The 14,560-nt window shown below is 38.6% G+C and overlaps 1 protein-coding gene across 4 annotated transcripts in view; it reads right to left on the minus strand.

Moving 5' to 3' along the window:
- Positions 1–14,560, minus strand: part of FRMD4B (FERM domain containing 4B) — a 341,019-nt gene that overhangs the window by 152,635 nt on the left and 173,824 nt on the right. For all 4 annotated transcript variants that reach the window (XM_031953872.1, XM_031953849.1, XM_031953859.1 and 1 more), the window contains one exon: positions 313–378. In XM_031953872.1, the coding sequence (XP_031809732.1) occupies positions 313–378 (66 nt within the window). The remainder of the gene's footprint in view (positions 1–312; positions 379–14,560) is intronic.

Genomic DNA, 14,560 nt, shown 5'->3' on the forward strand with positions numbered 1-14,560 from the left:
TAGTGATAAATTCTACAATGACAGCAAAGCTGGAGGGAGGCAAGGGGCTCACAGTGAGAGGTTGAACTATGTAGTCCCTCTAAGGTCACACTGAACTCTAAAATCCCAAGAACTCCTATGCTCTTTAGGGGAGGATATCCCTAAAAAGCTCAACCCCACTATATTGCAGCAAGTCATTAAAGATTTTCTCATCATGGTAAGATGGCTGGCCCCAGAACAAAACCTGATTTGAACTTGCTGAACCAGGAACCCATTTGAACAAACTCACAGGTTTGAATTTTAATGAGCAGAAATTGAAAAGGAGCCTCTCACCTGCACCAATAGTTCCAGTTTTCTGTCATCAAGGAGATGTACTCGGCAATGTCGGCCTTCCGTCATCTGTGGAGAAAGGCAGACAGAGAAGGGTCATTATGAGTGTGATGGGCAATATTCACATCACAGTGAAAACTCTGTTTTTCAGTCATGGACCTACAGTTTCATCCAGTTTCCTGGAAAAAAGGCTACTTCTATGGATGCATATCAGCAACTCATCTATAAATTATCTTCTTAAAGACTGTCATGTTCCTTCTCATATGGCAAGGGCGGTGAACACCGTAAAAGCCCCTAGCATATAGAAACACAAATTGTTCTCAGTCGCCATCATGGTAAATTACCCAGTGTAATCAAATCTGAACCTGATTTAATGGAATATTGTTCTTTTGGGTAGAAACTAGCAAGACAAGTAGTATTCAACATTCAGCCTTGCAGAACCTTGTGTTCCAATTTTTTCTCCCTCTCTTCTCCCCACCTCCTTCCCTAGACAGCAAATAATCTAATTAAATAAAATATTTAAAGCTATATTGCACGTTAATTTTCTCTCAGTCTGGTGAATAAGCTAATTCCTGCTCAAAAGATACCGCCAGGAATTGGTTCTCCCTCATTCATGCTCTCATCAACAATAGAGAAGTATCATCAGAGATTTATATGTTTCTATGTCTGAGCAGAGAAGTGTGTTTTTAAAGATAAGTTTCCCATGACTTGAACACAAACTCATATTATTTGTCCTGTACACAGCTATTTAATAGACACTAATAATAACAGCTCGTATTTATGTAGCACTTTAAAACTGACCAAGCACTTTCTAAATTATTTCTTCTTTTTTCTTGCACTGACCCTGAGAAGTAGCTGATAATAAATCCCTCATTTTAGAGATGGGGAAACAGACTAAGAAAATTTTAGTTTGTTCCCTGGGATGAAACTCATGTCTTCCTGACCCTGAGTGTACTGGGTAACATGACTATAGTATAAGGTGGCAAGTGACAATCTGGGAGAAGGACAGTGTCCATGACCTGGGGAGAAACAATATTAGCAATTTAATACCACTTTAGAGAAACACAGCAGCCCTGTATCTCTTTGCCTGGATAGATTACACAGCGGGTCAGAGCCCAGGTGAGGTTGTCACCTGCAACTAGGAGCTCTAGCTTATTCTGATCACTTTGGAGTCAATCATTGAACAGTGATAACAGGTAATATGCCAGGTCTTTGTCTTGCATAAAAATGTTCCCAAATGATCTTTTCACTGTTCTTCCCCTTGGTATAGTTCCAAACCTCAAAGATTTGGAGCTCAGGTTATCTTGGAAAAGACCACTAGCTTTGGAATGAGGGGAGAGTGATGTTTGAATCACCTCTTACACTTTGTATGACTGTGGTCAAGTCACTCAGCCATTCTCAGGATCAGTTTTTCTTGATCTCTAAAATGGAGATAATAATAAACAGTCCCTCTCTCATAGGGTTATTGCAAGAATCAAATGAGATAATTTATATAAAGAACTTTGCAAACTTTCAAGTGCAATATGTCAGCTACTATAGCAATCTGTATTTTGACCACTTCTGTCTTGAGATGAGGATGAATCATTTTTAATAGGGAACATGATTATATAGTTCCTATTTTTCTGCAAAACCATTGCACTGACAAATAAGCAGTACAGTTTCTACAGAATAATAACTAGCATTTGCACATTGACAGCAGGTTTGCAAAACCCTCAGATATGTTAGCTCATTTGACCCTCACAGCAAACCTAGGAGATAAGTGCTACTATCCCCATTTTATAGTCAATAAATTAGCTAGCATTTAAGAAGTGCTCACTATGTATTGGACACTGTCCTAAACAGTGGGGATACGAAGAAAGGCAGATAAGGAAACAGCCTGAAGAAGGTTGAGTTATTTGCCCCTGGTCACACAGCTAAAATTTGATATTATGACTTCTCCCAACTTTCTACAGGATAAAAAAATATTATCCCCATTATACAGGCAGGTAAACACACACTCAGATTAATATTTCTAAGTATTGACACAGGACAACAGAAGAAAAAGGAAGAAACTGTCTAGTGATGAAAAAAGAACCAAAAAACCTCTTCTAACATTTCCTTTCCATAGTAAATAAAGAGGTAGAAATGGAAAAAAAAAAAAAAACACAGAAAGAGCTGGAAAATGAGTTGTCTCCTCACCACACAAAAAGCCCACTTTAAGTAATGCCCAATCCAAGTACATTTTTCTCCCCTAAAACAAGAAGATTCGTTAGCTTTCGAAACACTTTAAAGAAACGGGTTGGGCATCTCTACTTATTTTTAATCTCTTCCCCCACCAATTATGCTCCATTTGAAAGTTTCCACAATGGGAGCTGTATCTGAGGGCAGCAAAATCGCTACCAAAAAAGGAGCATCATAATTATAGCTATAAATGCAGAATCATTTTCTGAAACATGCAGGGACGAGCTTTTGATACCAGCATCAGGCAGCAGCAGATAACGGCCCCAAGTCTGGTGGTTTATTGAAATACATAAAAAAAAAGAGGCCTGAATCCCATTGCTCTTCTCTTTCTTATTCTCTAGACGCCCTTTGCCTTCATTTGCCAGTCCTGGTCCAGGAATGAGAGATGGAGAATTTGGCCACTGGCTAATGTCCCACCTCAGCCATCAGGGGTCCCGAGTCCACTCCCCAGCCGGCCCAAGTGTGCCTTCAGGATCCCAGAACGAGTCCTGGTAGCTGGAAGCCATCCATCTGGTCCAGTGCTCTTTCCCCCAGGGATTCCTCCCTACAATGGAGAACTGCCAGGAAGGATACGGGACTCCAAGTGGAGGTCAGGTCTAAGAAGCAATCCGATCTAGCGCTCCGGGGTGGGGGACGAGGGGTGGGGTACAATGGAAGCCAGCTCCCTCCACTTCCAGATTTAAACGTGACCTCCCAGAGAGAAGCACAGATGTGAGGCAGCTGGGAAGAACTGTGAGGTCCAAATGGAGGCAGGACCCTCCAAGACTCTTAACAACAATTGGGGTCAGAAGAAAAGGCAACAGGAAGCAGAAGCCCAGGCTGATACTTCTGGTTTTGTTGCAGAAGTTCTTAGGGAAAAGGAAATGTGAATGCTTGGGAAGGGACTGGAGATTTGTTTTGACTTTTGTTTGAAAAAGATGCTCCACAAACTACCAAGGAATGACAGGAGGCTCTCTCACTCTACAGGTCTCAGGGCCAAGGGGGAGAGCAATACCCTGTTACAGAGATCCTGAAGACTTCTCAAAGATGGTATCCAAGCCAGTTCATCAACTAACCAACCGATGCCTATTTATTAAACAAAACTGTAAAAACAAGAACAAAAACAACAACTTAAGACTTAAAAATGTCCAAATGCCATTCCAAAGTGCTGCTGATGAAGAAGGCTACCCAGCTAACAGAGAGGTGATGAGCTCAAGGTGCAGACTGAGTTTTTTTTTAATATGACCAGTACAAGAATTTTTGTTTGATTATGCATGTTTGTTAAAAAAAAAAGGTTTTTGTTTTTTGTTTGTGTGTGTGTGTGTGTGTGTGTGTGTGTGTGTGTTTGTGATGGGAAAGAGAGAAAAATGTTTTTTGTTCATTGAAAAAAATTAATTGAAAAAACTGGAAAACATATTTTAAGTACCTACTATGTGCTGGGCACTATACTAGGCACAGGGGATCCTAGTTCAAAGAATGAGATAATGCCAGATGAGAAGCAATTTGTAGTTTTATGAAAAAGACAAACTGTGTGTATATATACACAATTTGGTTTTTTCATAAAACTACAAATTGCTTAGCAATATACACACACACACACAAACATATATGTTTAGTGCACGTATACACACAATTTAAATACAAACAACCTTTTTTTGTGTCGTGGGTCCCCTTGTCAGTTTGATAAGGCCCATGGACACTATGATAGCATTTAGACAGCTACATTGCAGAAGAGTTTGCTGTAGACAGGGAGACAATCACATGTGATCTAATAGCCAGTCTGTCAACTACAATGATTAGGAAGTAGTGATAATCATAAAATATATTTCTGTAACAACTGTATGGTATGAGGCAACAATGTCTGTGATTTCTAAAAAGTCATGAGTTCAGTACTGCCATTTGTTGTCTACAATCCTAATTAAAGAAAATGCTAAATTTTAGTTAGAAGTTAATGGAAATAAAAATGCAAATTTTTTCTCATTCAAGTTCATGAATCTCCTGAAATTTGCCCATGTTCTTGACCCCCAGCTTAAAGACCCTCAATATACAGTGTAATGTGAATAAATAAATGGTTGTTTTAGGAAATGAAGGGGATTTGGGTTCCTGCAGAAGGTGGTATTCGAGCTCATGTGTGGGCACACAACAAACTGGCTACTCCAGGTGAGAACAGGTGCTTTCAAGCATCTTATCAGATCAGATAGACTGGAAGCAATTGGATCTAGGGGCAGCAGGTTGTTATCTGGAGCACTTCTACCGGGGCATCTTTTTAAATAGTGGAGTTTGATATTTCACCCAAATGATGTCAACCCGAGTTGCACAGAGTCCCTTTATTATGTCTGAGTGTTGATTGAATATCAACTATTGCATGCCTGGCAAAGCTAAAGAGCAAGCAGACTGGTCTGACACAGATGTCTCCAAAAGGGTAAATTCAGAGCCAGCTGTGATTTTTTCCCCAGATCCATTGAGTCAAGAGGATCGGTTCTGGGCTGGGTGGTCCTCAAAAGCCAGGGCCAACGCCTTCTTTTGTGAGCATCAGGGTCAACATGAGGGAGACCCAATAGGGCTTGGGGAGATCAGTGATCAACTGTAATTGAGAAAATGGGAAAGACATAAAAGAAAGCGAAGCTGTAAGCTACTTAAGGGCAGGGTTTTTGGTTCCCTTTGTATCTTTAAAAGGATTAAAAGGAAGACTGACACATAACAGGCGCTTAAGTGTTGATTGAGAGACTGATTGAAAAGAGAGAGAATCAACGTTAGCAATTCCCATGCTAAATTATTTAGCATTAGTTTGAGTCCCTGGATAATCCTTAGTAACCAAGACAAGACTTTTTATTAGTCTTCTTTGCAGAATCTCTGTTCAAGTCAAGATGGTCTGCTAAAGGTCTCCTGATTTGACATTCCTCTCTAGTTAAAATGTCCTCCTACAGGTTATACCCCATGGCTGTAATCCATTCCTTGCCCACTTCTCCACCTAGAATTCTTAACTTCCTTCAGAGCTCCCTCCCATCCCTACCCATGGATCTCCTCCGACCAGTTAGTGCCTGCTCTCTCTGGAAATGCCTTCTAACTCTATAGAACAGCACCTGACCTCATAAGGATCAAAAGAACTAAGAAATATAAAGTACTTGGGAAGCCATAAAGGAATATGCAAGGGCTAGCTGCTATTATTTCCAGTTATCAAGCATCGATTAAGTACTTTCTATGTGCTAGACTCTGTTCTGGGCTTTCTGAGAAAGACAAAAATAATCCCTGCCTGCCATGAGCTCAAACTGTAATGAGGGAGATAACTATCAATGATAGATATACACAAGATACACCCTATGTGTGTATATTATATGTAGCACAAACATATATAAAAATATATGTGCCCATATGTATGTATGTGTGTGTCTATACATGTATATGTGTGGTGTGTATATGTGTATAGAGAAATACACACAAATATTTATGTCTATGTGTGTGGTATGTATATGTACATAAAGAAATATACACATATATTTATGAGTATATGTGTATATATATGTGATATGTATATGTGTATAGAGAAATACACATATTTATGTGTATATGTATGGTATGTATATATGTACGGTACATATATGTATGTAGAGAAATATACACCCATATTTATGTGTATATTTATAGTATATATATTTATGTAGAGAAACATACACCCATATTTATGTGTACATGTGTATATATGTGTGCTATATATATATGTACATAGAGAAATACATATTTATGTGTATGTGCATGGTATGTATATGTATGCAGAGAAATATACACACATATTTATGTGTACATGTGTATATATATATATGTGGTATGTATATGTTTAGAGACAATCTAGAAATCACCAAATTAGAAATTAGAAATATATACCCATGTATGGGTATATATGTATATATATGTAAATACACACAGAAAAATTTAAGATACATACATACACACACACACACACGCATATATGGAAAGCAGTTTAAGAGGAGAAGGGGTAGGGGTAGGATAGGAACTGGGAAAAACTTCCTGAAGAATATGGGATGTAACTTTCATGGCATATGTAATTCCTCTAAGTTTCATGGAAGTCCCTTGAGGGCAGGGATTCTTAAATTTTGTCTCTGTATCTCCAGCATCTAGCACAAGGTAGGACATATTTCCTGAATATTTTTAATGACTATTTCCTGAAATACATGGATGCATTTGGAATTTCATCCCTATTTGCATCTATCTCTTTACTTCAGGAGACCTAAGAGGAATTTGTAAGTTGGGCTTCTGGTTATTTTATTAGTAGGAGAACAGGATGGTACTAATCATTATCTGTGGCACTACTGGTTCATCACCACACAAATCTGAACCAACTGGCTATGGCACAGTATTTGTGATTTACAAGGCTGAGATCAGCTCCCTGATCCCCTTTGGGTATGATGGGCAAGATGGAATAGAAAAAGCTTAATTTGTACTTCCTACTCATGAAGGATGAGGATGGATGAAAAATTTTGTTAAGAAAATCCACATGTGATGAGAACGCTAGATAAATCTTCAAAGCAGAGTGCTGGGTCCCAATTAATTTCCTTTTTCCTGGACACATATATTCAGCCATAAGCTCTTTTATTTGCAAAGGTGGAAATAAACAGCACTGGCTGGCTAACAGAAAGATCCGATCTCCCAGTAGCTTCACCAGAGACTTAATAAGCAATTTCAGACAGTTTTATGCAGGCATTCACTAGTGAGGGCAGCCTCATAAAGGACAAGACTATTATCAGATTACACCCTTGTCCCTCATAAGGTTAGTGAAAAGAAAAGCCGAGTTTCAATGAAAGAGAAACAAAAAAAAAGAAAAAGAAAAGGAAACACACAAAAAACTCCACCCATTGTTAAGACTGAAATTAAAGATGATTAGGACAGGCTTCCTTCCCTGCCTCTAACCACCCTCCAACATATTACAAAATAAATTCTTCTACCTTATTTAAAAAAAAAGAGCAAGTCCCTCACCATAAAAATAACTAATCTAAAAAACAAAAAACAAAAATAAAATCCAGCAAAAAGGTATGGAAAGCCTAAAACATTCTCAAGCTTATAATGAAAACCAAATAGAAGGAAAATCCCATGAGAAAAATCTCAGAAATGAAGGAGAGAAGATATGACAGAAAATCAGGATTTTCTTTTTAAGGGCACTGTTTATATTTCTACAACAGCTCTCCATCCCAAAGTCTAAGAGTGATCTGCTCAGCATTTGTCTTTCCTAAAGGCTTCAGGATATGTTTTTTTTTTTCCCCCAGCTGGTCGTTTGTTAATATTTTTAGACACCACGGTACAAGCTCAGTGATGCTGTAAGCAGCAACAAGTTGGTAGAGGCCGCAGACAGGATAAACAGGAAAAGCCACAAACTGTGACTGAAAAAAAAAAAGCTGAGAAAATAACATTGTAAGCTAAGATTTTTTAGTTTCTGTCTAACAACTCCTGGAGAACAGAAATGAAACTGTCCAACACGTTCATAGGAAATGGTGATTTGGGCTCCAATGATTATTCAAAGAGCAGATAGCCTGTGATTTGGAAGCAGACTGCTTGCCATTTTCAGTTTCCTCCTTTCCCATTAAAAATAAACTTGGGGAAAGAGAGGAAGCATATCTTTCCAGAGCTTGGAAGACAAATTTGTTTAGCCGTAGGCAACCCCCCATTTTCCATGATTTAGTCTGAAACCTCAAGCAGTAATTTCAGCCACTGACTAGGGCCCAGTTCACAAATTTTATCACAACAGCACCATGAAAATAAGAAGTAAATTGAACACAAATTGAACCTGCAGATCAACTTTAAAGGTGAGTTTGGAGAGGCAATCTTCAGTCACAAGACTGGCTTATTACATTGATGACTAAACTTCTCCAACTCCATTACCAAATCCTTTTCCCCCTTTGTCCCTTGCATGAAACTGGTTCTGAATCCTTTTTGCTTAAAAATGGTCATAGGTCACAAATGTAATTAGATTCAGTCTGGAAACCATAGTCTGCCATTAACTAATTGGTAGGTATCACAGCAGCCAAATTCAGCTGGAATTGTGCAGAATTTTCTAAATGTTGAAGCCAAATATATTTTTTTTTTTTAAAAAAGAGAACTGAATCTCCATCAATTACCATGGCCAAAAAAGTCATTATTAAGTGGCTGGCCTGCTGTGGGTGAGTGTCTCCATCCTTAGCTAAAGCCTCAGGAAGGGGACACAATCTGCTGCCAGGAGAGTCCTCAAGGACATTTCAGGGCTGCAGAATTCACCAGAGCTGGTGCCCTTCTTTTAAAGCTTCCAGAATCCCTGATCCCTTCTGCAACACAATGAACAATTGGAATAAGGTTTTCTGAGACAGAAGGATAATCAAAGAAATTGGGTGGAAATCTCACCACCCAATAGATGGCTGTGAAGGATTTATGGGAGGATATTAAGAAAGTTTCCCAGGAAGAGATGATGTAGATCTATTTGGGATCAAATATTCTCTCCAAACCTTATTACTGTAGGATCTTGGACAAAGCACTCTGTCACTTAATAAAGTTTCAGTTTCTTCTTCTAGAAAAGGAAAGAGTTGGACAACATGGACATTGAAGCCCTTTCTGTTTCCAGATTTATGATTTAATGACTTCAACTCTAAATAGGACAAATTTGCAATTTGATCTGGAACTATTTAATATGACTTAATTACTAAATTCACACATACTAATACTAATCATTTTTTGAAATGGGACCAAATATTCACCTTTCTCTTAAGACTGGGAATGATACCACAGGTGCAGAACAAACAAACAAACAAACAAACAAACAAACAAAAAAACCCCAAGCCAAAATAAAACAAAACAAAAAACCAGGGAGGAAGAAAGGAAGAGGATTCTGGAGGAGGGTATAGAGAATACAATGGGGGAGAGAGGTAATGGAAAAGATCAGGAAGGCACTATAGTCATGGCTGTAGGTTTCTGAGGCAACCAGCCTGAGTTATTTTCCAAGGATGAGTTAGTACAAATTAACCTCACAACCGAACCTTGCTACCAGAGATTCTGTTGACTTTTTTCAGTGACTGCAACATCCAACACCTAATTAGTTAGCTCTGCTCCTTAGCTGTGTGTGTATGTTGCCACCAGTGGAGGGCTTCCATGTTCTCTCTGATACTCCCAGTGCCTTTCAGTCCAGGTTCCCCACACGGACCACCTGGAATCACTCAAGCTGTGGCTTGTTCTTAGATTTGTCCAAATAGGAGTCACTGGTGTCCCTAAAGTATCAGTGAAAGAAGCTGTATCCCAGCTGTTCCATTTACACTTGGAATGAAACATGTGGATGTTACTCATTATAGAGTGTCTGCCAAGGTTCTTTTAACATCCACTCTTGCTCTATTCTAATCCGAGTTCCGGTTTTGACTTCCTTATAATGGATATACTCAGTTGGAGGAAATATCCCCTATATTCAGAGCTGTAAAAATCCATACTTTTCATGTTATATCTAGATATCCATATCCCCAAAATACCAGAGGAAAAATGCAAAATTAAAGTCAATGAAAATTAATTTGCTTTTATTTTTTAACGATTTCCCATGACTACTTAGGAAGGAGCATGGCACATAGCTCTGGAGCTGAAATGTAGATAATCTGGATTTGGATTTTATCTCCAATATTACTACCAATGTGACCTCAGGAAAGTGACTGTCTCAGTTTCCTGAGACAGACAAGATGACCTCTAGTTCTAAATCTATGATACTATAATTAAGTTATATATAAGTATAACTGCTAGGTTGGGGATTCCTGTTCGGTGCCATTCAGCTAAAACTTTTTGGAGGCTCCCTCCTTCCACTCCCGTCTCCCAGGGTTTCAAGCAGAGTCTGGACAACCATTTGTGGGTGGGTTACAATGTGATTCCTTTTGCCTTTGGGTTCAACTAGACGGCTACTGAGGGCTAACTCTCAAATTTCGTGATTCTGAGACTAAATCAAAGTCTGGTACTTAAAGAGTCTAGCTGTGTTTAGAGGGAAGGCTTATTATAAATAAAGGCTTTTAATAGGAAGAACAGTGTAGTTAGGGGCCAGGGAGAACATTATTTGATGAAGAAATGTTAAATGATTGATTTAAGTAAGAAAATCGGATCTTCTGGAGCCAGATGGAGTTACGAAGTGAGAGAGATGGTATGGGCCCATGAGGAGTACTTCCAACAGTAACTATGACCCTTACACAAGTTTTCCAGGGATATTCTAGCTCTATAAGATAAGGAGGATCACCATCAGCACTTGGAGTTTCCACATAGATGGAGAGAGCATTTGGATTCAGGTGAATTTGAACTGAACTCTCACCTTAAGTCATTTCACCTCTCACAGACTATTTCCTCATCTATAAAGTGGGATAATACCAACATCCATCTAACAACATTGTGTGAGAATCAAATAAGATAATAAAAGTACTTTGCACACCTTCAAGCTTTTACAAATGTTAGACTTAGGTTATCAAACAAGATGAATGGGTTCAAAATCTTCCCTAATGAAGGAGCTTCGAGTCACTTAAATTCTCTGTACCTCAATTTTCTTATCTGTGAAATGGGGGCATGAATGTGGAGACAGTCTCAGGAGTCCCTTCCAAGACTAAATCTCTGACCTAAGTACTCATGATGGAGTTCACTCTTTGTCTTTTAATGGTTTATATTTTTTTCCCCAGATACTTTAGTCAATGGATCTTGTGTCATCATTATAAAAAGGTGAGTTTATTTATTTATTTTTATTTCTTTGGTGTAAGGAACATCTTCCACCAACATAGGCTGCTGCTATGCAAGTTCTCCTCCTCAATCATTCTCCTGATACCATGGACCATAGTACGCCAACACTGTCTAGAGGGTTTTCTCGGAGGGGATTTGGGAGGGGTTTGCAATTTCCTTCTCCAGTAGAATAACTTAGTTAAGCGACTAGCCCAGAGTCACAAAAAAAGCCAGATTTGAAAGGCCCAGAGCTCCATCCATTGAACAACCCAGTTGCCTTATATACATATACTGCTACCCTAATAATTATGTGCATTATAAAACTATACACTAATAATTTAAATGGATGAGATAATGTTTGACCCTATGGTCAACAGGGAGCCTCTGATCCTGATTAAGTGGGGACTATTGTTAGACAGATGCTTTAGAATAATCCCTTTGCTCAAATCCTACTCTTTGTAGAAGATCTTTCTCTGCTTTCTCCCCCTTTTGCTCCCTGTCCCCTTATTGGTGACTTCCCGCTGAAATTGATGATTTACTCTATATCTATAGATACACAATGTAGGTTCATAATTCCTTGTATCTCTGCCATCAGAGTGAAAGCTCCTAAAGTTCTTGCCTTTGCATCCTCAGCGCTTACAAGTGCTTAGTAAATGTTTGTTGGCTAGCATTTGATGGAGAATGAAAAGACTGGAAGCAGGGAGACCAATTAGTCCAGTACAAGATGCCGATTAGGGTAGTATCAGTGCGAGCAGAGACGCGGAGTCAGTTGCAAGAAATCTGGAGGCAGCAAGCAGACTTGGCAAACGATGGGACATCTTGGGGGAGAGGGAGGGAGGAGTTGAGAATAATGCTGAAGTTGTGAACTGGACATACTGTTGTGCTCTCAGAAGTTCATTAAGGGGATGGGCTTGGGAGGAAAGAAAGAAATGAGATCTACGATCTGATGTAGCTGATGCATGCCTCTTTGTCACTAATTCCCCTCAAAATGAAAAGGAGTAAAGGCAGGGATCTTTCTCATCGGTCATAGTCCCAGAAAACAGACCCCTCTCCCATGCCTGTCTCCATCAGCCAGAATGTGATCTGAGGGGCAGAGAGGGAGTATGCTGGGAGCAGGGTGAAGATTTTTCCAATAGCAAATGAGTTGATTAGATTATAATTTTCTTCTTCTAGCCCAGTCCAGGATGGAGGCACAACAGGGAACATTTAAGGGTAGTTTTTTGTAATTATTGTATTGTATTGTAAATTATTATTATTGTATTGTAATTCATTTATATCATATTATTGTAATTATATTGTAAATAAAATAAGTTCAATGATTATTGGAGGAGAAGAAGGATGTGGACCACCTTTCTGTCTTCTGACTTGTTGACCCCACGTGCCCTCTGAAGTTCATGCCAAAGAATTAGACTAAGACCACTAGGCAGGGGCACTGAGGCTGAGTGACTTGCAAGATCTCAGAGTCAGTAGAGATGTATGGATGAGTGTGATGGAGAGGCAAGATCTGAATCCAGATCTTTTTCCTGATTCCAAAGCCAACACTCTCTCTCCCCTACATCTTGCTCCCACTTTTTAAGTTACCAGAAATTATTATTTTTAGTGACAAAAATAATAGTTATGTATAAATTTCTTACAGTATGGTAGCTCAAAAGGAATTAATACTAATTTATAATGATATATCTGGCAAGATATATCATTTTGGATCTGGCAAGCAGATATATATATAATATTTATATACATGCATATATATTTATATACATAAATATATGTACACACATTTATATACATACATGTATACACACATATACATACACACACATATACATATATATATATACACACACACATACACACACATACATTATATATATAATTTTACTAGTTCTGGCAGGTTTCCCTCTTTCTCACATGAGAGAACTAAACTCAGAGAGATTAATCAGGGTTAATAGTTAATAAGAACAAATTTTCTAGATTTAAGACCTGTACACTGTCTTCTATATAACACTGCCTAATTAGATAAAGACTAAATTTCAGCAGATCCAAAATGAAAAACAACCCAAAATATCTCAAGATTTAGGTGGATAGCCAAGTACTTTATGTAGTCTACTCTCAATTTACTGATAAGGAAACCAGCTGACTTGTCTATACTTACATAGCTAATGTGAGGGGTGGGATTCAAACTCCAGGCCTCCCCTGATTCCAAGACCAGTGATCTTTTCATTATTAATATATTGTCATCCTGAGATCATCCACTTAGCTCAGAATAGAAGCTGAGGATGAGCTGAATCTGATTGGCTAGTGATTAAAAATAGAAAGACAGAATCTCTTTGGTGGTTAACTAGAAATAATTTGTGGGTGTGTGCTTTCTTCAGGGTACTTCAATAGCTTCATAACCTCATGGATTTGGGTACTTTCTCCACTTTTCATCTCATATAATTTCTGTGATCGTCCTCTCATGAATTCTTCCAGGAAGGTCAGACCACAGTGCTGGAGGCCTTCCTTGGGGTCTCCTTGATGGAGACTCATCCAGTAATCAGGCCATTCATCTGTCAGCCCTTGCTCTTGACATATAACCACCTACACTTCCTCTTCCTATTATACATTTCCTGGACCTAATCTTTTAGGTTATTCCCTCTGCTGATGCTTTGTGTCCAACAAGCATCTCCCCACACAGCACCATTTGGGTCACTGGAAGTTTTGATTCTTATTTCACTATTACAGGATTTGTAATAGCACAACTGGGAGACTAAAATTTTTCCAACAATGTGGGGCATTCCCATTATGTAATTTCCCTCCATTGATGCAGACTGAGAGTTCTGTGGCACATAGAATTAATGTTTCTTGGCTGGGTTGATTGTAGCCTTAGATATAAAGAAGTTAAATAATAATAATAATTAGCATTTATGTGCAAAGCACTTTATAATTATCTTATTTGACCCTCACCACAATCCTGTGAGGCAGGTACCATTATTCTCTCCGTTTTATTGATGAGGATACTGAGACAGAGTGTTGCGCTGTGCCCAGGGTGACACAACTACTAAGTGTCTTGAGGTAGAATTCAAATTCAGGTCTTTCCTCTCCTCTCCACTTTGTGTAGTTTCCTATGTAGTTTCTGTGATTTGACCAAAGTCACATAGGTAATATGAGTGAGAAGTAGGCTTTAAACCTATCCCAGCTTCACAGACAGCTCTTCCTCTACTACTTAATATTTCTTCTTCAGCGAGAAAATGGTTGTAAAATTATTGAGGCAGTATGTGCTTAATTTGCACGATATTCAGAGTTTTATGGGAATGAAAGAAGGAATATTCTGCTAATTGATTACTATGTATTTATTGTTTACTAAATG

Source organism: Sarcophilus harrisii, chromosome 1 (assembly GCF_902635505.1).
Source record: "Sarcophilus harrisii chromosome 1, mSarHar1.11, whole genome shotgun sequence".
In the NCBI taxonomy this organism is placed as follows: Eukaryota; Metazoa; Chordata; class Mammalia; order Dasyuromorphia; family Dasyuridae; genus Sarcophilus; species Sarcophilus harrisii.